This window comes from Heteronotia binoei, chromosome 2 (genome assembly GCF_032191835.1).
Source record: "Heteronotia binoei isolate CCM8104 ecotype False Entrance Well chromosome 2, APGP_CSIRO_Hbin_v1, whole genome shotgun sequence".
NCBI classification, from domain to species: Eukaryota; Metazoa; Chordata; class Lepidosauria; order Squamata; family Gekkonidae; genus Heteronotia; species Heteronotia binoei.
The window spans coordinates 188,988,227-189,012,901 of NC_083224.1; the positions used below are offsets into that span (position 1 = coordinate 188,988,227).

Sequence of the window (24,675 nt, forward strand, 5' to 3'; positions counted from 1 at the left end):
ATTAAAACACCTTTTTTTGTAGGCTGCTGATTGTAGATTATTATGAAAACACAAATAATGCAAGATTCCATTCACACAAACGGGGAAATGGGGATTGTTCAAATAGAAACAGCAGGAAAAGACATTCAGAATCGTCCCTTCCCCAGAATAAAGTGATCCTACAAAAGCAAGAGTCTCTGAGCCCAACGGATAGAACACACAAGCTCTCCGTTATAGCACATCAGACCACCAGTTCATCAAGGTATTGTCTACTCTAACAGGCAGTGGCTCTCCAACGGCCAAGGTCTTTTATATCACCTCCCTGCAGCCACTGTGGCCGGATCTGCCTGTCCCGCATTGGTCTTGTCAGCCACCAGCGAGCCTGCAGCAGACGTGGACTACTGCACCCTTCTTAAATCTTTGTTCGCGAAGTCAAGCCGAGAGAGAGAGAGAGACCCCATCCTTTTAACTGGAGATGACCGATCTTGGGCTGCCCGCAAAGCAGATGCTCTCCCCACTGAGCCACAAACCCCCCCTTTGCTGAACCAACAGTATGTGTGCGAGAGCAGGGGATGCCATCATGTTCCTTCCTGATAGAAACAAGCCCAAAGGTCCCCACATTTTACACAATCACTTCTTGAGCCAGTCTTGTCACTCCCTGTTCTCCACCTTTATTTGAGGATGAGGAGATGATGATGATATTGGATTTATATCCTGCCCTCCACTCCAAATTTCAGAGTCTCAGAGTGGCTCACAATCTCATTTATCTTCCTCTCCCACAACAGACACCCTGTGAGGTGGGTGGGGCTGAGAGGGCTCTCACAGCAGCTGCCCTTTCAAGGACAGAGTCTCAGAGTGGTCTACAATCTGCTTTCCCTTCCTCCCCCACAACAGACACCCTGTGAGGTGGGTGGGGCTGAGAGGGCTCTCACAGCAGCTGCCCTTTCAAGGACAGAGTCTCAGAGTGGTCTACAATCTGCTTTCCCTTCCTCCCCCACAACAGACACCCTGTGAGGTGGGTGGGGCTGAGAGGGCTCTCACTGCAGCTGCCCTTTCAAGGACAGAGTCTCAGAGTAACCTACAATCTCCTTTCCCTTCCTCCCCCACAACAGACACCCTGTGAGGTGGGTGGGGCTGAGAGAGCTCTCACAGCACCTGCCCTTTCAAGGACAACCTCTGCCAGGGCTATGGCTGACCCAAGGCCATTCCAGCAGCTGTAAGTAAAGGAGTGGGGAATCAAACCCAGTTCTCCCATATAAGAGTCTGCACACTTAACCACTACACCAAGCTGGCTCTCAGGAGAAAGAGGTGGAGGAGGAGGCGGAAATTGGATTTATACCCTGCACCCTTCAGTAGGAGTCGCAGGACAACTTACAGTCTCCTTCCTTTCTTCTCCCCACAACAAACACTCTATGACGCAGGTGGGGCTGAGAGGGCTCCGAGAGAACTTGTGACTGGCCCAAGGTCACCCAGCTGGCTGCATGTAGAGGAGTAGGGTGGAATCAAACCCGGTTCTCCCCAATTAGAGTCCGCTGCTCTTAACCACTACACCAAACTGGCTGGAGAAGTCAGAGGTGGTAAGAAGCCACAAAAGAAACCCAAGGGAAAGAAATGGAGGGTTAGAGGCTTTGTTTGGGGAACAAGCAAGCACAGTTCCTCGTTCCTCTGTATTAGCTCTTCAAAGAACATCCTGGCTTTATGGCTCTGTTGGTAGCTGAGTGATGTCAGAAGCCATTGCATCAACCCAGATTCTCATCTCAGACCTATTTGCTGAAATAAAGACTGCTTCCCTGGCTTGTTAGGGATGGCACAAAGATCAAGCAGGAATGCAGGGAGTCCGAGGTGAGTTATTCAGCAACCACCCATTTCCACATATATGGAAATCCATTTCAGTAACAACTACGTAAATAATAGACAAATGATAATATATAATAAGAAGAGATTGGATTTATACCCTGCCGTTCACTTAGAATCTCAGAGCAGCTTACAAATGCCTTCCCTTCCTCTCCCCACAACAGAGACCCTGTGAAGTAGGTAGGGCTGAGAGAGAGCTGAGCGAACTGCTCTTGAGAGAACAACTGAGATAACTGGCTGACCCAAGGTCACACCAGCAGCTGCATATGAAGGGGTAGAGAATCAAACCTAGTTCTTTACTATATCTCAAACAACAACCATTCTGGTCTAGGTAAGCCAAATCGCACATAAAGACCAGTTGAGACTGCAAATTTCAACACCCTCCTTCCTTCCCGGGGCAAAAAGAAGACTTGACAAAAACTAAAAGAAAAGAAACTAAGGGTTATTAGAAGATGATCCGGAAGCCCACGAATACTAGCAATCTTGACCAATAGTCCCTCTAAGCTGTGGAGTCTCCTGAACAAAAATTCTACTTTGTGAGCTACAGGCATTAAAGTTGTGAGCTCCTGCATAAATTAGTTTGCTCTGGGGGCCATTTTTCCTGAGCTAGGACAAAAATGTGTGAGCCAGAAGCTAAAAAAACTGCGAGCTTGCTCACACTAACTCAGCTTAGAGGGAACACTGATTTTGACCACACCCTTCCTCCACTTCTGTTCATCTGTTCCACGGCATTTGTGGGCTTATATGCTTTCAAACATCACCTTGGCAGCCTTAAAGACTAGCAGCTTGGGGATAATTTTCAACGTCCAAGAGATTCTCAGGATGCTAGAGATGCCCAAGAAGACACACCTCTCCTCCTCCTCTCTCCCTTCATAGCCTCTTACCTTCTCCCCCTCAGTGGTCCGGATGCTGATGGCGTTGGGGACCAGCAGAGCTGTGTTGGCTTTTTTGAGGATGCTGACCGTCGCCACTGGAATGATAACCTTCTCCAGGGAAAGGAAGGGAGAACGTCAGGAGGGCTGCTGCTCCCTGGTTATTCCCAGGGCCTGACCTGGACGGCCTGGGCTAGTCCAGTCTGGTCAGATCTCAAAAAGCTAAGCAGGGTCGGCCCTGGTTATTCCTTGGATGGGAGACCACCAGGCTCGGCACGTCCAAGTAGGCCTGGGTAGGCAACCGCCTATGGGCGCCACCTGGCCTACAGGGGCACTGGGCACTCCTACCACCCTCACCCTCTTCCTGCAGGCATCCCGAGCTGCCAGCAAATAAAAGCAGCTGGCAGCAAGGCAAGAGGCGGTACTGCAGGAAGGCTCCTTCCCAGCACCACTCCACCTCTTCCCTTCTCTTCCCGGCCTCAAGTGGTAAGGGCACCCAGTGTGGCGGAGTGTGTGCTCCAGCGTGCCAACTGGAACTTGCTGCCACCATGCTCAGGTGGGGAGGGGGGAAGGGCGCACAGGGGCGGGGGGGGCAGCTTGCCTGGGGTGGCTGCCCAGCACCAGCCCCCTAACGCTGGCACTGGAGATTGCTACAGAAGTCCAGGGTCGCTACGCAGAGGCAGCCAATGGCAAACCACCTCTGAACATTTCAACCCTACGGGGTCACCGTTAACTGGCTGCAGCTTTGGGTCACTTTCCATCCCCATCCCTTATTCCCAGGAGGTTGCTGTGGCCATTCACAGCTCTAGACTTGGGGTTCTTCAGCTCAGGATCCTTAACTGGTGGACTGAGGCAGAGGGAAGGAAGAAGAAGGCCCATTGTCAATGCGGGTTGCCAGTTCTGGATTGGGAACTTCCTGGAGATTTGGGTTTGGGGAAGGGGAAGGTTTGGGGAGGGAGGGATGTCAGCAAGGGCTTCCTAGTCCCCAGGTGGGGATGGGGGAACCCCCACCTTTGTGAGCTCCAGTCTGCTGCTGGCAATTGGACCAGCAGGGGAAACCCCGCCCCCAAACAGACATTCCACCCACACAATGTCAGCGACCCGCTGATGGCACTTCCAGAAGTGATGTCACCATGTCAGCAACATCAGGGGTGACATTCTACTATTATTTGCAAAACTCTATGGTAAAAATGGATACAAACCATAGAATTTTGCCCCAAAAAGTAGAGTGTTGCCCTGACATCACCAATGTGATTGTGTCACTTCTGGAAGTGATGTCAGCACATCGTCGCCATCCCCACTTAGCCCCAGAACACCCCCCAAATCCCCCCGCTGGCAGAAGGAAGGCACCTACCAACCCTAAGCTATAGTGCCTTAGAGTCCACCCTCTCTGTTGCCTGGAGACCAGATATAATTCTGGGAGATCTATACCCCACCTGGAGGCTCCTTCCCGCCACCTGGTATCTATACCCAGCTTGCCCAATCCAAAGGTTTCATATTACCAGCCAACTGCAAGGGCTGATGATGCTCTGAGTCAGTGGTGGCCAAACTTGCTTCACATAAGAGCCACATAGAATAAATGTCAGATGTTTGAGAGTCACAAGGGAGGGAGGGAGGAAGGAAGGAAGGAAGGAAGGAAGGAAGGAAGGAAGGAAGGAAGGAAGGAAGGAAGGAAGGAAGGAAGGAAGGCAGATGGGGATGGAGAGGTGGAAAGAAAGCAGCTTTAAGTTTAAATGCATTCTCCAAGCCATCGGCTGGTTTGGCTTGGAGAGGTAATTTGGGAGAGAAATGCCTTCTCCAAGCTGGCTGAGGCAGTGGAGAGCCACACAATATGTGTAAAAGAGCCACATGTGGCTCCCAAGCCACAGTTTGGCCACCCCTAAATCTGAGTCATCCCAAGTAGCTCAGCAAGCTGCCATCATCTTCCTATCCCCTCCCAATGTCTTTTGGCTTCTGCAGTCTAGGACCTCTTACCTTGACTTCCCGCCGCAACATGCTGCAGTAGAAGCAGACGTGGTTATGGGAAACATACAGGCGGCCATGATAGGGCACCTCCCTCTGCCAGGCGCAGGAGAAGGCTATGGAAGAAGACCAAGGAAGGAGGAGTTAGTGGGGAGATCCAGGAAAGGAATATTGCAAGATGGATATCGGGGACGGGAAGTCACATACTGTCCAGGAGCTCCTCCTCTTCGGGAAGGTCTTTAAAGGCCCGGTGGAAGTTCACAGAGTGCTTCACCAACTGGCAAGAGGGGAGAGATGTGTTAGCCATGCCATTAAGAGAGGAGCATCAGATCTCTCGGATGGAGGTGTGACAAGCTCGAGGCTGCTTGCAGAATATAAAGTTTGACTGGGCTGATGTCTAGCCTCTGTAACTCCATTTTTTTTCTTTTTGCTAGTGACTGACCCCAAGCTGCCGGGGAGGATGTCTGCTAGCTGCTCCCAAGAGAACATTTCTGCCCGTTTCCATTCGTGCTTCCCCAATTTCTTATCGAAGAAAGCTGACTTGTTTTTCTCAGCTACTAGGAACCTAAGGTTGCCAATCCCCAGGTGGGCAACTGAACAGAGAATCACAGAATATGGAATGAACATAAGAACATAAGAGAAGCCATGTTGGATCAGGCCAATGGCCCATCCAGTCCAACACTGTGTCACACAGTGGCCAAAAATTTATATACACACACACACACACACACACACACACACACACACACACACTGTGGCTAATAGCCACTGATGGACCTCTGCTCCATATTTTTATATAAACCGCTCTTGAAGGTGGCCATGTTTGTGGCCGCCACCACCTCCTGTGGCAGTGAATTCCACATGTTAATCACCCTCCTGGAGGCTCCTTCCTGTGGCAGTGAATTCCACATGGAAAATACGGTCAGAAGATCTCCGTGACAACCAGCCTCAAAATTGAACAAAACTAAAGCAATGCTTACCAATCTCTTCATAAACACATATTAAGTGCATAAATTACACCATTCCACAATATAAATAAATAACCCTGCTAGGGTTAACAATCCCCAGGTGGGGGCAGGGGATCCCCCGGTTTGGAGGTCCTCCCCCTGCTTCAGGGTCATCAGAAAGCGGGGGGGGGGGAATGTCTGCTGGGCACTCCATTATTCCCTATGAAGACCAATTCCCATTGGGTATAATAGAGAATCGGTCTGTGGGTATCTGAGGCTGTGGGAGGTAGGCTATTGACGAGGCACCAGATTTTCTGCATAACATCCAGCATCTGTTTTCAAAACATCCTCCAAGTTTCAAAAAGATTGGACCAGGGGGTCCAATTCTATGAGCCCCTAAAGAAGGTGCCCCTATCCTTCATTATTTCCTATGGAGGGATTTAAAAGGTGCGCGGTCCCTTTAAATGTGATGGCCAGAACTACCTTTGGAGTTCAATGATGCTTGTCACAACCTTTCTCCTGGCTCCACCCCCAAAGTCCCCAGATATTTCTTGAATTGGACTTGGCAACCCTATACAGTTGAAACGTCCAGATTGTACCACTGCCTCGTGGGGGGAGGCAGGAAAGGGAGAAGGGAAAAGGGGAGTGCCAGGCAAGGTGGAACCTGTCGCTGTCCTCAACCAAAGCCTGGTGGAACATCTCTACCTTACAGGCACCGTGGAACTACATTAGGCGCTGCAGGGGACAGAGGTCATTCAGCAGAGACTGGTCTCCATAGGTATAACGGAGTGCCCGACAACCATTTCCTTTCTCTTCCTCCACTTTCTGATAACCCTGAAGCAGGGGGAGGGCTTCCAAACCTGGCAATCCCCTGCCCCTAACTGGGGACTGGCAACCCCAGTTGCCATCCTCCAGGTGGGGCCTGGAGATTCCCTGGAATTACAGCTGATTGCCAGACAACAGAGTTCAGATCCCCTGATCAATTCTGATTGCTCAGAGCTGAGAAAAAATTGATGTGCTCCCTGCCCAGCTCCCTCCGAACCCAGAGAGGACTGGCCTGGGGGTGCACCGAACGCTTTCTCAGCTCTGAGCAACTGGAGCCAAGAAAGGACTCTTGAGGAAAGCATGTTGGCATGATGATGCACCAGGGGGTCCAATTCATTGCAGCGTGCGTGTGAATGCAACCAACGGTGTGGGGTGGCAGTGGGGGGTCCTGCCTGGGGCGGCAGAACCCCTAACACCAGGGCTGCTCTGGCCCTTGGAAAACCCTACAGCAGGGGCGGCCAAACTGTGGCTCTGGAGCTTCACGTGGCTCTTTCACTCGTATTGTGTGGCTCTCAAAGCCCCCAATACCCCATCGGCCAGTTTAGAGAAGGCATTTGTCTCTTTAAATCACTTCTCCATGCCAAGCCGACTGGCAGCTTGGAGAATGCATTTAAAGTTAAAGTTGCTTTCTTTCCACCCCTCTCTCCCGTCACCTACCTACCTTCCTTCCTTCCTTCCTTCCTTCCTTCCTTCCTTCCTTCCTTCCTTCCTTCCTTCCTTCCTTCCTTCCTTCCTTCCTTCCTTCCTTCCTTCCTTCCTTCCTTCCTTCCTTCCTTCCTTCCTTCCTGTCTTGTGGCTCTCAAACATCTGATGTGTATTCTATGTGGCTCTTACCTTAAGCAAGTTTGGCCACCCTTGCCCTACAGGGTCACCATAAGCCTGCTATGACTTGACAGCAAAACAAAAACAAAAAAACACACACACACACAGGGAGATGAGCAGCCCATTGTTTCTTTTTCTTCCCTAGTAATTGTTGGTGCATCTGGAAGCTTATTCTGCACCCGGCACTTTCTAATTCAATTAAATCAGTGACATCTTCCATTTCAGGGCTGGACAGACTAGGAATATCTCTGTGTCACATCCTAAAATGTCTCTGTGCTCTTCCCTTGTTTGTTTGTTTTCGGCTTCTGACAATCCCTCTTGACAAAGAGCTTACGTAGCTTGTAGTATTTTGGTTGGTCATAACAATAAGCTGTTACACAACAGTACTGGGAATTGCGCAGCGTGTTTCTTCCTCCCAGTTAGGAAGAATTTCAGTTTTTTTTAAAAAAAATTAGCAAAAGTATCTCAGCGGACCTGCTTCCTAACCGCCACTCATACCTCCTGGCCACCCCTGTTAACTTACATTAGAGATGGAGCTTCTGTGCTGGGAAGAACCCATTTCCTTTTCTACCTCTTTGGAGAAAGAGGGATCATAGGTTTTGGATCTAGAATGAGAAAGCAAAGAGAAAAATTGGATTGCTTGGCCAAAAAGAAATATTCATCAGAGCTTGCTTTTTAAAATCCAGCACTGAGGGAAATCTTGCTTTGTTAGGCAGCTTGCTCCATCACACTTTTATCCCGCCCTTCCTCTGAAGAGTTCATGGCAGCATACACGACAACCCTGCGAGGTGGGTTATGATGTGAAAGAGTGACTCATTCAGTCTCACTGAGTGAGCTTTGCAGGGCTCTTTTTGCAGCAAGAATGCCTTTGCATCTTAGGCCACACACCTCTGATGTAACCAATTCTCCAAGAGCTTACAGGGCTCTTCTTAAGGGGCCTACTGTAAGCTCTTGGAGGACTGACTACATCAGAGGGGTGTGGCCTAATATGCAAAGGAGTTCCTGCTACAAAAAAAGCCCTGGAGCTTCATGGCAGAGTGGGGATTAGAACCCAAACCTGCCGTGTCCTCATCTGACCCAGTGCTGAGACTCACCGTGACAAGGGGGGATGATGGGTCCCATTTCGGGAACCCTCAGCAATAGGTTCCTCCAAGCTCTGGGACTTCTTCTGTTCCCACATCTTCTTTTTCCCCTTCTTGTGCTTCCCGGAGGGGTCAGGCATACAGCTGGGGAGGAGAGAGGTTTGTTGAGTGACATCATACAGCCCTCCTTCACCTCAGGCCACAGGGCGGAGGCCAGCATTTCCTCCAAGACAGCCACCTTTGCAGTAATCACCCATCATTATAATAATGAGGCGACTCCGTTTCCTAAATCCCATTGTACCAACCTGCAAATTCCAGCATGGGAAAGAATGGTGATCTGGATTAGGGTTACCAGATGTCCTCTTTTTAGAGGCTCTCTCAATTTCACACTAGACTTTTAATCCTGGTTTAGCCCTGTCCCCAAGCTGACATTCTACACTAAAATCAAAGAATCATAGAGTCATAGAGCTGGTTTATCTGATTCTAGTGTAGAATGTCAGTTTGGGGACAGAGTTAAACCAGGATTAAAGGTCTAGTAGTGCAACATCGGTCTCTCCTTCTCTGTCTCTCTCTGAATCTGTCTCCTTTTGGGCTTTTAAAAACAAAACTGATGAAAATGTCCTCTTTGGGGGTTGTGTTGTGTATGTGGACTAATGTTGCTATTAATCAGATGCCTGCCTGGCTCATTGGAGCTTTTAGGTCGGAGCTTGGGGACTCAGGAACAAGGAGCAGTAGGATCCAAATCCCTGCTGCCCTGCTCCAAACACGGCCCCCCTGCTGGTTTGAATGGGCCAATGGCATCCCAGCGTGGGAATCTCGAACTGTATATAGTGGGCCCCGTTAAGCAGTTTTCTAGTTCAGCCGTTACCATGCTGTAACTAATAAAGAGAGCTACGATCACTGCAACTTCGCCTCTTCTATGCATTGAACCCACTATATTATAGGTTGGAAGGCCAGGCTTATTCCTAGTTAGTAGCCAATTATCACATCTTAAAAAATGGGAGAGGTATTTAAAATGAGATTTGTCCTTGTGGTTCCTTGTTTGAAGCAGTCAGTTGGGAAATATGTCCTCTTTTTTGCTCTTCAAAATATGGTAACCCCGGCTGAGAGCTTCTCAGGTAAATTTAAGGTCTCTTCCTTGGGGATACCAAAAAATTGTTTTGAGTTTCGATGCATCCGAATTTAAATTAAACTGCTGTTTAAAATGTGCTAGTAATCTGCCATGTTTTTTAATCCAACAACCTGGAGTCACAGTTCATATTGCAGGGAATAAAACAAACAAACGCTGCGATGTACTGGCTAACAATGTTTAGTAAAACCTTTTTAAGAATCATACAATCTTTTTGTACATTACAATATTACAAGAAAAGTCCATCCAATGAGCATCCGGATATAGGCACATTTAATTAAAAAAACAACTTCCCCAAGAGTATTCCTATTTCTGTCAGGGTTATCAGACTCTTGTTACAATTCAATATGAATGCTCTCTGCAACATCATTATTTTCTTCATAATCTCTCCTCCTGGAATACTTTTGTTTTTTAACCCACCCTTTCCTTCATGGAGCTTAGGACAGTTCTCCGCACCTCCATGTGCAGAGGCAGGATCAGGCTGAAAGAGTGTGGCAGGCCTAATCTGTTTTGTGATCAAATCGAGACTGGGACACAAGTCTCCCTGGTCCTCATTCATGTTAGATTCACTGGTATGGTATAGCCAGAAATCTCTGTTAGGTAGCAGGATGCTCTAGGCCAGGGGTGGCCAAACTGGCTCAGGAACCACATGTGGCTCTTTCACACATATTGTGTGGCTCTTGAAGCCCCCACCGCCTCATCGGCCAGCTTGGAGAAGGCATATCTCTCTTCAAATCACTTCTCCAAGCAAAGCCAGTCCAGTGGCTTAGAGAATGCTATTAAAGTTAACGTTGCTTTTATTCCACCTCTTCCTCCCTCCAGTCTCCCCCATCTTCCTTCCTTCCTTGCAGCTCTCAAACATCTGACGTCTATTCTGTGTGGCTGTTATGTTAAGCAAGTTTGGCCACCCCTACTCTAGGCTTACACAGAGCAGCTGCTTCTCGGTAGTGTGTGCGCTAGCAGCAAAGGTACAAAGTTCCACAGAACTTCTGTCAGTTCCAAACTAACCAACAGGAGTCCTTTTCTAGATAGTATAGGTGAGAAATACAGATAGGATCTACTCTAACTACCTAGTGTCATGGGTGCTGGGGACCCTGTAGAGGAAGTTGAGCCTGCAGCAGAAACTGTGCCCCTGCCACCTGCACCAGTGCCCCTGCCTCCTGCTGGAGAAGATCCCAGCCCCCCTGCCTCGCCCTCTCGGGTGGCGCGTGTGCGTGACCGCCTCCGTCAGGACCTCAGGGATCGGAGGAGGGCGGCACGCTCACAAGCAAGACGCTCCCTGAGCCCTGAGTTTTGAGAGGATTCTGGCCCTCCTAAGAGCAAGGATGCTTGAGTTGCAACAGGATCCTGGCTGCCTCTCTGAGCCAGCAATTAGCCCAAATGGGCAACAGCCAGCAGAGGGCTATATAGCTGTAGGCTTTGGGAGGAGGCTTTGTGGAAGCAACTAGTCATCTACCTGACGTCCTAGCATCCACTTCGGCTTTTGACTTTGGACCTCCTGACCTTGGCTTGACTTCTGGACCCCCTGACTACGGCTTCTGAACCTCTGACCTACGATACCTGGACAACGATTTGGCACCTTGGACACTCTTGCTCACCGGTTATAGACCTTGGACTGCCCCTGGACTTCGCCTGGCCTGGCCCCAGCTTGTGACAGATTGCTTCCACCCACACAAACACCCATTCCACAGGATGGATGCTGAAGCAAGTGGAACCGCAGGACTACTGGCTGCCCTCCAAGCCCAGGTACAGCAGCTGACACAGGCAGTAGTGCACTTGCAGCAACAGCCTGCAGCCAGTGCTCCAGCCAAGTGCCCAGTTCCCCCACCTGACAGATTTGGGGGTGCTGTGGAAGAATTTCCTGCGTTCCTGGCACAGTGTCAGCTGTACTTTGAACTAAGAGCACGGGACTTCCCCAATGACAAGACGAAGGTGTGTTTTATCATTAGTCTGTTAAAGGGGCAGGCGGCCAAGTGGGCCACACCCCTACTGGTTGGGTCCTCTCCCCTACTGACTGATTACCAGGGGTTTGAGGCCCACCTGTCTGCTGCCTTCTCCAACCCAGTCCAAGCAGCCACAGCCAACCGGAAAATCAGGGCCCTGAAACAAGGCCAGTCCTCGGTGGCTCAGTATGCCACCGAATTCAAGCTCCTGGCCCAAGACTTGGCGTGGAATGAGGCTGCTCAGATGGACCAGTTTACCGAGGGGTTGGCAGAGGAAGTCCTGGACGAACTGGCCAGGGTGGAGCGGCCCCCCACGCTCCAGGAACTTATCACCCTCTGCCTCCGCATCGATGGCCGCCTGGAAAGTCGCCGCCAAGCCAAGACCCGAGGGCGCCAGCTCCCTGCGCCATGCCACTTGGCTCCTCTCCCATCCCCAGCTAGTACCAGAGACGAGGGTGAGCCTATGCAGCTTGGAGCTGCTCGACCCCGCCTGACTCCAGAAGAAAAGGCCAGACGCCGCACGCAGAACCTGTGCCTCTACTGCGGCACGGCAGGCCACTATGCCTCTGGCTGCCCTGCTAAACATCGAATACCTAGACCTACATTGCCACCGCCGCCAAAAGGCCAGCCCCAGGCGTAAGTGGACCCTCCAGCCTGGGGCGACTAGCTGGGTCCTCCGAACAACAGGCTGATACCCCGGGCCCGTTCCTGCTACCAGTCAAACTCCATCTGCCCGATGGACGCTGGCTGTTCGTGTATGCCATGCTGGACTCGGGAGCGGCCCACTGTTTCGTAGATGCCGCCTTTGTAAAGCAGCACCAGATCCCAGTGCAGCCAAAAGAGATTCCGACGCTGGTGGAGGCTATTGACGGGCGCCTCCTCCGTTCTGGCCCCGTCACCCAGGAGACCTGTCCCATCACCTTCCACGTCCAGCAGCACCAAGAACAGCTGCAGTTTGATGTCGCCCGCATGCCTCGCTTCCCGCTGATTCTAGGCCTTTCCTGGCTGAAGCTGCACAACCCCATCGTGGACTGGGCTCAGCAAGAACTACGCTTCCGAGACCCATGCCCCCATCTGACTCCTCCCACCACTCTAGCAGCCGGCATCCCGAGTGGTGGTCCTCAGCTCCCTCAGAAGTATGCAGATTTTGCCGATGTCTTTGAAGAGTCAGGAGCAGATCAGCTTCCCCCTCACCGACCCTATGACTGTGCCATTGATTTGGTACCTGGGGCACCACTCCCGGTGGGGCGTCTGTACCCAATGTCGGAGCCTGAGTTGGCAGCTTTGCGAGACTACCTGGACAAGAACCTGAAGCGCGGATTCATCCGACCCTCAACTTCTCCCCTGTCTGCTCCAGTCCTCTTCGTGAAGAAGAAAAGCGGGGAGCTCCGGCTGTGCAATGACTACCGGGCCCTGAACAAGATCACCATCCGCGACCGGTACCCTCTACCACTGATCCCTGAACTCTTGGATCGTTTAAAGAGGGCCCAAACCTACACCAAGCTGGACCTCCGCGGAGCGTACAATTTGGTGCGCATACGGCCCGGAGACGAATGGAAGACCGCGTTTGGGACCCGATACGGGCAGTACGAGCACCTGGTGATGCCCTTCGGATTGACCAACGCCCCCGCTGTCTTCCAGAGGTTCATGAATGATGTATTCCGGGACCTGCTCGACCGCTTCGCGATCATATACCTGGATGACATTCTAATTTACTCCCGCAATCCTGCCCAGCATGCCGAGCACGTCCGCCAGGTCCTACAGCGCCTACGAGCCCATGGCCTCTACGCCAAACTGGAGAAGTGCGACTTTGACCTGCGCTCCGTCGAGTTCCTTGGTCACATTGTGTCACCACAGGGAATCCTCATGGACCCGAAAAAGGTGGAAGCGGTCCTGACCTGGCAGGCCCCTCAGAATCGCAAAGACCTGCAGCGGTTCCTTGGTTTTGCCAACTACTATCGGCAATTCATCCCAGCCTATGCATCTCTGACAACACCCCTGACTCAACTACTCCGCCCCAAAGAACCTTTCCACTGGTCCCCAGAGGCCGATAACGCTTTCTCCACCCTGAAGACCCGCTTCGCCACCGGGCCACTCCTGAGATACCCCGACCCCCAGCTTCCCTTTACGGTGGAAGCTGATGCCTCCAACGTGGCCCTGGGAGCAGTGCTGTCCCAGCGCGAGGAGCCGTCCCAGCCACTCCAGCCCTGCGCCTATTACTCACGCCAGCTCACTGCGGCAGAGAGGAACTACACCATCTGGGAGAGGGAGTTGCTCGCGATCAAGGTGGCTTTTGAGGTTTGGAGACATTACCTTGAAGGGGCTCGCCACCCTGTCCAAGTGCTCACCGACCACCGGAACTTGGAGCATCTCCAGACCACCCGCCGTCTCAACCAGCGCCAGATCCGGTGGTCCCTATTCTTCTCCCGCTTTGACTTCAAGATCCCCTACATCCCCCATACCCAGAACCGGAAAGCCGATGCGCTCTCGCGGAAACCGGAATACGCTCCTGCTTCGACTGAGACCATGCCTGCTGCTCCCATCCTGCCACCCTCAGTGTTTGCAGCCACCTCCACTTCACCAGCACTCGTGGAGGACATTCGTGCTAGCCAGGCCAATGATCCCTGGGTCCAGCAACACCTCCAGGCACTCCAAGATGGCTCAACAGGCGAGTTCACGACTCGAGGCGGCCTCTTGCTACACCACGAACGCCTCTATGTGCCGCCCGGGCCCTTGCGGGCAGAAGTACTACGCATGACCCACGACGCGTTACCCGCTGGGCACTTTGGACAACATAAGACCACCCACTTGCTGACACGGGAATTCTGGTGGCCACGAGTTCGCTCCGATGTTGCCCGTTATGTCAGCTCCTGTGACGTCTGCCGACGGGCCAAAGACGTCCCAGCCAAACCCTCGGGGTTGTTACAGCCCTTGCCCACACCCTCAGGACCCTGGGATACCATCTCGATGGACTTCATCACGGAACTTCCACGATCCAAGGGTCAGACGTGCATCTTGGTGGTCGTCGACCTATTTACCAAGATGGCCCACTTCATTCCGTGCCCGAAACTTCCCACAGCTCAGGAGACAGCCCAGCTCTACCTGCAACACGTCTTTCGTCTGCACGGACTCCCAGCCCACCTGATCTCAGACCGGGGCCCCCAGTTCTCCTCTCGGTTCTGGCAAGCCCTCCATTCCAGCCTGGGGACTCGAGTGCACCTGTCCTCAGCTTACCACCCACAGACAGATGGTCAGACAGAGCGCACCAATGCCACGCTAGAGCAATATCTCCGCTGTTACACCTGCTACCAGCAGGACGACTGGACCACTCTGTTGCCTCTAGCGGAATTTGCATACAACAACGCGGTCCATTCCTCTACCCAAATGACCCCGTTTGCTGCAACCTACGGGTACCACCCTCGGTTCTTCCCGGCGATCCTGCCACCCACGAATGTCCCCGCTGTTGAGGCCTACCTGCAAGAACTCCGCGCCAGCCAAGACTTGCTCCGAGAGCAGCTACAGCGGGCCAAGGAAGCCTATAAACTAGCTGCGGACCGGAAGAGGCAGGAAGGCCCCCCAATCCAGCCGGGGGATCAGGTGTGGCTCTCAACTCGCTACCTGCGCCGGCCTGGTCGGTCTCACAAGCTGGATGCGCGGTTCATTGGACCCTACCCTGTCTTAGAACAAATAAACCCCGTCGCCTTCAGGCTCCAGTTGCCACCCCACCTCCGCATTCACCCCGTGTTCCATCGCTCCCTCCTTGTTCCAGCTGCACGCCCTGACCCAGCTCGGCCTCCTTCTCCACCGCCACCACCACCAGTGTTGGTGGATGATGAAGAAGAATACGAGGTGCGCCAGATCCTGGACTCCCGGTACCATCGTGGAGGCCTCCAGTACCTTGTGGACTGGGAGGGATACGGCCCAGAAGACCGGTCTTGGGAGCCCGTGGACAATCTTCATGCCCCAGACTTGGTGCAACGGTTCCACGACGACCACCCCCGACCTCCCAGGCCCCTCGACGGAGGGGGGCCCTGGGGGGGGGATAGTGTCATGGGTGCTGGGGACCCTGTAGAGGAAGTTGAGCCTGCAGCAGAAACTGTGCCCCTGCCACCTGCACCAGTGCCCCTGCCTCCTGCTGGAGAAGATCCCAGCCCCCCTGCCTCGCCCTCTCGGGTGGCGCGTGTGCGTGACCGCCTCCGTCAGGACCTCAGGGATCGGAGGAGGGCGGCACGCTCACAAGCAAGACGCTCCCTGAGCCCTGAGTTTTGAGAGGATTCTGGCCCTCCTAAGAGCAAGGATGCTTGAGTTGCAACAGGATCCTGGCTGCCTCTCTGAGCCAGCAATTAGCCCAAATGGGCAACAGCCAGCAGAGGGCTATATAGCTGTAGGCTTTGGGAGGAGGCTTTGTGGAAGCAACTAGTCATCTACCTGACGTCCTAGCATCCACTTCGGCTTTTGACGTTGGACCTCCTGACCTTGGCTTGACTTCTGGACCCCCTGACTACGGCTTCTGAACCTCTGACCTACGATACCTGGACAACGATTTGGCTTTGGCACCTTGGACACTCTTGCTCACCGGTTATAGACCTTGGACTGCCCCTGGACTTCGCCTGGCCTGGCCCCAGCTCGTGACACCTAGGATGAATGCAGATATATAACCTGCATCTATGGTACCAAAGATGTAGAGCGTCCCCCTTTGTGTATATGTGAGAGAGGGAGGTTAAACTGGAAGGAAGCTGCTATTTCAGATAGCAGGAAAGAAAGAACGCTCTGTTATCCTGACCCTTCTATCTATCTAAATCTGTGCTGCTGTCTTTAAATAACACAGTTTCAATCCATTTCAGCAACTGTTTGCAAGTGGATTTTGCCATTTGCACACAGTAAATCCAGTGGGAAAGTGGATTGAAAGTGGATTGTAAGTCTCTTATTTAGTATGTGTGAAAGAGTTGGGCCTGGGTTTTACACCACATTTTACACCACAGCTGCTCTTCACCAGGAGTGTTGGTTGCACATTACTGTGTTTAGTAGCCCTGTACAAAGAACTGTTAGCTCTTGGGGGACTGGTTACATCAGGGGTGTGTGGCCTAATATGCAAAGGAGTTTCTGCTACAAAAAAGAGTTCACATTTATGGAACATTTTCAGCGACCATGGCTCTATGTTGAGTATATAGATTCAGTGATCTGACAAAGCAGAACGCAACCGGCCATCCCTGGGCTGCCAGACACTCAAAGTCTACCCAATGTACCCTCCTGCCTCCTCCCAGTAAGTCCCCCCATCCCCCACTGGTTGCCAGGAGGGAGTTGGCAACCCTAATAGGGCTGCCAATCCTCAGGTGGGGGCAGGGGATGCCCCAGTTTGGAGGCCCTCCCCCGCTTCAGGGTCATCAGATAGCAGGGGAGGGGAGGGAAATGTCTGCTGGGCACTCCAGTATTCCCTACGAAGACTGATTCCCATAGGGTATAATGGAGAATTGATCTGTGAGTATCAGGGGCTTGGGGTAAGGTTGTTTTTTGAGGTACAGGCACCAAATTTTCAGCGTAGCATTCAGTGCCTCTCCTCAAAACAACCCCCAAGAGTCAAAAAGACTGGACCAGGGGGTCCAATTCTATGAGCCCCCAAAGAAGTTGCCCCTATTCTCCATTATTTCCTGTGGAGGGAAGGTATTTAAAAGGAGCACAGTCCCTTTAAATGTGATTGCCAGAACTCCTTTTGGAATTAGTTTAGTTTATTGATTGCCAAGATTGCCCTGTATGGCGAACTTTCCACTGGCCATCGAAATAGAGGGGCACCAAAGAAGAGGTACAAGGACTCCTTGAAGAAATCCCTTGGTACCTGTTTCATCAACCATCACCAGAGGTCTGACCTAGCCTCAGATCGCAAAGCATGGAGGCACACCATCCACCAGGCTGTCTCTTCCTTTGAGAACGCACGCATAGCTGGTCTTGAGGACAAAAGGAGATTGAGGAAGAATCGCACTGCTACAGCACCAACCCCAAATCAGACTTTTCCCTGCAGCCACTGCGGCCGGACCTGCCTGTCCCGCATTGGTCTTGTCAGCCACCAGAGAGCCTGCAGCAGACGTGGACTACTGCACCTTTCTTAAATCTTCGTTCGCGAAGTCAAGCCGAGAGAGAGAGAGTTTATTGATATAACAGTCCTTAGACCAGACCTGGCTCCAGCCCCAAAGCCCCCAGATATTTCTTGAGCCCCAAAGCCCCTAATAATAAAGATCATTTGATTTAAGCCCCCAGATATTTCTTGAGCCCCAAAGCCCCTAATAATAAAGATCATTTGATTTTTTTTAAAAAACAACACATTAAATGTTTTGTGGGTTTCCTAATAATAAGGCAATTATAACGAAGGTGGGGTTCGTCCTAAGCCTCTTTTTTGGTTTTGCTAGCTAGATATAGCTCACCAAGATCACTAGGGGGAGAAGGGTGGTCCCACACGGGTCTCTCTTTGGGATCATTCTGTCAGGAGATACCTGAATTCTTTGGCATGCTCAGCTATAGCGCCTTCCTGTTTTATATTTCAGTATTACATTTGTTTAAAACATCACTATGCCAGCTTTCTGCCCAATCAGTGTCCTCAAGGTGGCAAATTACAGAGAAGTCTTCACTCAGTAGCGGAAGGCCATTATCGAGGGGGCAGACAAACCTCTCTGGGGAGGAAATTCCATCATTTTGGTGCCACAACTGAGAAGGCCCTCCAGTGATGGATATACACCAGAACAAGGCTTCTGAAGGTGGTCTAAGTGGTCAGGTAGGTTTGCAGGGGAGTCCGCAGGTTCTAGACTGTGTAGAAGCAGGGGTGGCTAAACTGTGGCTCAGGAGCCACATGTGGCTCTTGAAGCCCTCGCTGACTTGGAAAAGGCATTCATCTCTTTAAATCACTTTTCCAAGCCAAGCCAGTAGCTTGGAGAATGCATTCAATGTTGCTTTTATTCTACCTCTCCCTCCCTCCTGTCTCTCTCTCTCTGTCTATCTTCCTTCGTTCCTTCTTCCCTTCCCTGTCTTGCGACTCTCAAACATCTGATGTCTATTCTGTGTGGATCTTATGTTAAGCAAGTTTGGCCACCCCTAGTATAGGACTTTAAAGGTCAATATCAGCACCTTTAATTGGACATGGAAGCAGACTGGAGTCTTGTGTATGAACCATGACTATGGTCCATTCACACAACTCCGGACAGCCTTCTTGTTACAGCATTCTGTACCAGCCATGGTTTCTGAACACTCTCCAAGGGCTGCCCCATATAGAGCACACTGCAGTTGTCTAATCTAGATGTTCTACAGAGTTGTTGGCCCATTGGCTCAGTAATGCCTATTCTGGCTATTAGCAAGGTCTCCATTCTATTCCGCAACAAAAGTTTCCAAAGCACATGCAGAGGATCTATGGCAAGCATCAACCTGGAAAAGATTACCGGCTCACTGGCCAGAAACGGTGTGTGTTCTCACGTGCATTCTCAAAAGAAGGGGAAAGAGGACAGAACCAAAAGTCTGCAACCCCGGAAATGGGAGGAGGAGAACTAGGCAATTGTAAATTAAGCCTCCTTTTCACCTTGCTCCAGCTCTTGATAATTCCCAGCTCCCTCTGATTAGCAAAGAATTAATGAGGTGTTCCATCACCATTAATGAGAAGCCTTGCAGCCTTGCCATTAATGAGAAGCCTTTAGCCCTCAATTAAACACACAACCAGCCAAAGTTGCACAATGAAGAGATTGGATTTATACCCTGCCCTTCACTTGGAGCCTCAGAGAGGCTTACAATCTCCTTCCCTTCCTCTCCCAACTACAGACACCCTATGAGGTAGCTGGGGGCTGAGAGAGCTCTGAGAGAACTATGACTGGCCCAGGTCACCCAGCAGGCTTCATGTGGAGGAGGAGTGGGGAATTGCCAGGTCCCCTTGCCGTCATGGCGGAGCGATTTGGGAGCATTCCAGGAGTGGATGGGACATTACATGTGATACCTTCAGCGTGATGACATCACCTGGAAGTGACATCATCGCTTCGGTGACATCGCATGTGGCACTCTGGTTTTTGGGCAAAACTCTATGGTTCTTTTGCTTTCGAAACCTTAAAGTTTGCCCAAAAACCAGAGTGTCACCGCATGATACCCCTGGTGTGATCATGTCACCCTGGTGTGAGGACATCATTGTTTAGAGGTGGGGTTTCCCCCACCAGCTAGCCGGCCAGCGGTGGATCAAAGCCCCTGAAAGCAGAGGAACCCCCACGGGGACCAGGGGCTGGCAACCCTAGTGGAGAATCAAACCCAGTTCTCCAGATTAGAGCCCACGGGTGGTTTCACACAAGAGCTTTGGCCTGACCTAGCCGTGCCTCCCATTCGGATTTTAATATGCACCATCACAGAAGCACATCTGTCCTCTGAGCTGCACCTGTTCTCACCCTGTCTCCAGACCCCTCCTATCCGGATTTAAAAGCCACCTGGATCTTCCCAGGAACTCCCCCCTGAATCACATTTAGGTCGCCTATTTGCTGGTTGTCTGAACACCCGGGCATGACTCATAAGTGGAAGAGCAGTGTGATCAGGCCAGGCCATTTCCGGGGCGGGGGGGGGGGGTTCCTCCTAACACACCTCCAAGGAGTGCTTGTGCACTTCTCTACTTGAGTGCATACACCAGGGAACTTTAAAAAAAAAAAACCCAACCCTTTCTGCAGTGGGTCTGTGGTTGAGCTGCGCTAGCAGTCTGAAGGGGCAACCATGGACAGCTGCCAAGATCCTGCCGTTTCAATGACCAGTGTCTGATCCTTCTGAAACTGACCAAACTCAAGCGGCTTTTTTTGGAGCTATTATCATGTCAATCTCCCAGTGTGATACCACCCAATGTCTCTTAACCACGACACCAAACTGGCTCTCAGTTGAACCACCATGTTCAGAAACTCCACCTTCTGAGTATCACTTTGACAGAGGGCAAAAAAGGAGGGGGAGGGCTGCTTCCTTCCTGTTCCCCCCCCCCCCCGCCTGCTGGTCACCTGGATTTAAGATGTGGGCGGTGCAGTCATAACACCAAAGGGAAGGATTCCCCATGCCCTGCTTGTGGACGTTGAGGATGGTGGGGTATAGGACCCCTTGCCTGGAGAGAGCAAAGCTCTTCCTGCACTCTTCTATCTGGTAGGTGGGGAAACATTTTACCTAGAATTGCCAGGCCTCAGGTGGGACCTCAAGATCCCCTGGATTAGAACCAATTCCCGGACTGCAGAGGTCGGCTGAGGTCCCTCCCTTCCCCAAACCACACCCTCCCCAGGCTCCACCCTAAGGTTGCCAGTCCTCCAGTCAGGGCTCTTTTTGTAGCAGGAACTCCTTTGCATATTAGACCACACACACACCCCTGATGTAGCCAATCCTCCTGGAGCTTACAGTAGACCTTGTACTAAAAGCCCCGTCAGCTCTTGGAGGATTGGCTATATCAGGCCTAATATGCAAAGGAGCTTCTGCTACAAAAAAAAGCCCTGCCCCCAGTCGTGGTGGGGATTTCTCTGGTTTTCAGGACTTCTCCTCACTGCTGGTCAGCAGGGGAAACCTCACCCCAGACAGCGACATCACTGTGCAGTGTCCCTGATGTAATGACATCGCTCAGAAGTAACATCATCTTGGGGACGTCCTATGGTAACACTCTGGTCTGAGGACAAAACTCTATGATTCGGAGCCAGTTTTACCATAGAGTTTTGCCCCAAAACCAGAGTGTACCCGCACGACATCCCTGATGTGATTATGTCACTTCTGGGTGACACCATCACACTGGGGGCATCTTGGAATGTTCCCTCCCAAATCCTCGCACTGGAGTGATGAAGGGACCAGGCAACCTTACTGCACTCCCCCCCCCCCCCCCAAATCTCCAGGACTTCCGCAACCCAGAGTTGACAGCCCTAATTTTACCATACATTCTGCATGTCTCTCTTTCTCACACACAGGTATCCTCATAGCCTCTTGAAGGCTAGAAGCCCTCTTGGGAGGGACGGTGGCTCAGTGGCAGAGCATCTGCTTGGAAGCAGAAGGTCCCAGGTTCAATCCCTGGCATCTCCAACTAAAAAAGGGTCCAAGCAAGTAGGTGTGAAAAACCTCAGCCTGAGAACCTGGAGAGCCGCTGCCAGTCTGAGTAGACAATACTGACTTTGATGGACCAAGGGTCTGATTCAGTATAAGGCAGCTTCATATGTTCATATCTGTTCAGGGGGCGGGGAGCAGAAATTCTCAGGATGCTAAATTTACAACTGTTACTCATTTCTGCAAGTTTCTTTTTTATACTCTTGTACAGAACAGGCACAACCCTTCTTATCTGGGATTTTTTTTAGTGTACTTTCTTCTTTCCAGAATAGGTGATTTTCTGCTGGACTGCATGAACACACAGGCATCTCTTTTGGGGCAGGGCAGAGGGGAGCGGCAAGCACAACACAGATTTATTTTCTTTCTGCAGCAAAGCTCTAGAACACTTAAAGCAAACTCATTTATTATGAGGGCCGGATCTGACATAAATTGGACTTTGTGAAGCTGGCCATGTGTGTCACAAAATGTAGTGCCAGGTAGTGGAGATATAAACTTTATAAAGGACACAGACAAACACAATTAAAGATTTAAAAAAACTTAAAACATGCTTATTGAGAGCCAGTTTGGTGTAGTGATTAAGTGCATGGACTCTTATCTGGGAGAACCGGGTTTGATTGCCCACTCCTCCACTTGCAGCTGCTGGAATGGCCTTGGGTCAGCCTTAGTTCTCACAGGAGTTGTCCTTGAAAGGGCAGCTTCTGGAGAGCTCTCTCAGCTCCACCAACCTCACAAGGTGTCTGCTGTGGGAAGAAGATAAAGGAGATTGTAAGCTGCTCTGAGACTCTGATTCAGAGAGAAGGGTGGGATATAAATCTACAATCTTCTTAAAAAACACTAGCACTCTTGAAATATTTTGTTTATTTAACAGTCTCTGATAACTGACAACTCTTGCTCTGAGGAACCTTGGCCAACAGAAGGAAGAGAGGTTTGGCTCAGTAGTTCTCCTGTGCGATTGAGAGAGCCTGGCAAAGCAAGCTGTCCCTCCCCTCTTCCTCCCCAAGGGAGAAGCCTCAGCCAATGGAGAAAATAGAAGCTTTGCTCCACAGTTCCTGTGTGATTGAACAAGCCTGGCAAAGCAAGATGTGATGCAGAAGGAAGCAAGAGAGCGGGAGAAGGAAGCAGATAACAGCCAGTTGCTCATGGGCCTGATAGGACCCCTCCAGGGGCCTGATCTAGCTCTCAGGCTGTATGTTTGACACCCCTGCCTTAAAGGAAGTAGTGATTAAACAGGTTTCCCTCCATAGCCAGACTACCTTCCTGCAATCACCTAGATTAAAATGTGGATGGCGCAGCTATAATTCCAGAGATCTGGACTTTGGACTGCAGAGATACAAATTCAGATGCCCACTCCTTGAAGCTGGCCTTAGGGTAGAGTCATTACCTTCAAGCCAAAGCCTACTTCACTGGGTGCTGTTCCTAAAACAGAAGATGCTGTGCAAACACTATAGTCAGGCACATCTATTCCATTCCACTATAAGATTAAGGGAAAATCTGGTTGAGTGGGTTGGATCCGGAAACCAGCTGTGCTAAGCAATGATTTACTGGCTGCCTTTGACCTTTCTTTCTCCCTGTAGCAGTTTAGCAGATTTAGGAAACCACATTTAAGAGTCTACATTGCAGAAACACAAAAGCGGTGCTGTTAAGCGTTATCTGATGTACAACACAGATCCTGGAAGAACTGTGATATTTTGGACCGGATAGGATTTGCGAATGATAGAGTTGGAAGGGATCTCCAGGGTCGAGACCAACCCCCTGCACAATGCAGGAAATCCACAAATATCTCCCTCTGCTGCCCCCCCCCCCAAACATCCAGGGACCCCTGCTCCATACGCAAAAGATGGCCCCAAAAAAAACCCCTCCAGGATCCCTGGTCAAACTGACCTGGAGAAAAATTGCTTCCTGACCCTAAAGTGGTGATTGGCATTTCCCTGGGTGTGTCAGAAAGGGCCACAAGAACTAAGCACTGATGCAGCCCTTCCTGCCCTCCCTCTCATGATCTGCCTGAGTTCACAGAATCAGCAGCCGTCAGACGGCCAGCTAGCCTCTGTTTGAAAGCCTCCAAGGAAGGAGAGCCCACCACCTCCTGAAGAAGCCTCTTCCACTGAGGAACCGCTCTAACGGGCAGGAAGTTCTTCCTAATGTTGAGCCGGAAACTCTTTTGATTTAATTTCGACCTGTTGCTTCTGGTCTGACCTTCTGCGGCAACTGAAAGCAACTCTGTACATATGAAGCTGCCTTATACTGAATCAGACCTTTGGTCCATCAAAGTCAGTATTGTCTTCTCAGACTGGCAGCGGCTCTCCAGGGTCTCAAGCTGAGGTTTTTCACACCTGTTTGCCTGGACCCTTTTTTGGAGATGCCAGGGATTGAACCTGGGACCTTCTGCTTCCCAAGCAGATGCTCTACCACTGAGCCACCGTACCCTCCTCTATATAACAGCCCTATAACACCTAAGTACAACACAGAGCCAGTTTGATGTAGTGGTTAAGAGCGGCAGACTCTAGTCTAGGAGGACTGGGTTTGATTCCCCACTCCTCCTCCCCCATACAGTCAGCTGGGTGACCTTGGGCCAGTCACAGTTCTCTCAGAGCTCTCTCAGCCCCATGTGCCTCACAGGGTGTCTGTTATGGGGAGGGGAAGAAAAGGCAATTGTAAAGCCACCCTGACACTCTGAGTGAAGGGCTGGGTATAAATCCAATCTCCTCCTCCTTTCCTTTATTATTACTATTAGCTTCTTTGACCAATGGTCTTAAACAGGGCTTTTTTTAAAGCAGGAATGAATGCACAGGAACACTGTTCCAGCTGGCTTGGCGCTAAGGGTGTGGCCTAATATGCAAATGAGCTCATGCTGGGGGGGTTTCTACGACAAAGCCCTGTGTGAACCTATGGTGACGTCAGGGGGTGTGGCCTAATATGCAAATGAGCTCATGCTGGGGGGGGTTCTACGACAAAGCCCTGTGTGAACCTATGGTGACGTCAGGGGTGTGTGGCCTAATATGCAAATGAGCGCATGCTGGACTTTTTCTACAAAAAGCCCTGGTCTTAAGCTCCAGAGAAAACAAGACAGAAAATACAAAAACAAATTATAAATAGTTTAAAATCAAAACAGATTAACAGCGAGGAAGATCCTCCTCTTCTTAAAACTGCCTCTCCACAAAACATGTCTGTTAGTTGGCTATCCCTGAAGGATGGGGTAAG

At 51.1% G+C, this 24,675-nt stretch overlaps 1 protein-coding gene across 2 annotated transcripts in view; it reads right to left on the reverse strand.

The window, feature by feature from the left end:
• The window catches only part of LOC132567094 (GRAM domain-containing protein 2A-like), a 65,104-nt gene that overhangs the window by 30,220 nt on the left and 10,209 nt on the right, over positions 1 to 24,675 (reverse strand). For both annotated transcript variants that reach the window (XM_060232709.1, XM_060232708.1), the window contains exons 2-6: positions 8,356 to 8,487; positions 7,785 to 7,866; positions 4,875 to 4,944; positions 4,680 to 4,783; positions 2,718 to 2,816 (exon numbers count right to left, since the gene is read on the reverse strand). In XM_060232709.1, the coding sequence (XP_060088692.1) occupies positions 2,718 to 2,816; positions 4,680 to 4,783; positions 4,875 to 4,944; positions 7,785 to 7,866; positions 8,356 to 8,487 (487 nt within the window). The remainder of the gene's footprint in view (positions 1 to 2,717; positions 2,817 to 4,679; positions 4,784 to 4,874; positions 4,945 to 7,784; positions 7,867 to 8,355; positions 8,488 to 24,675) is intronic.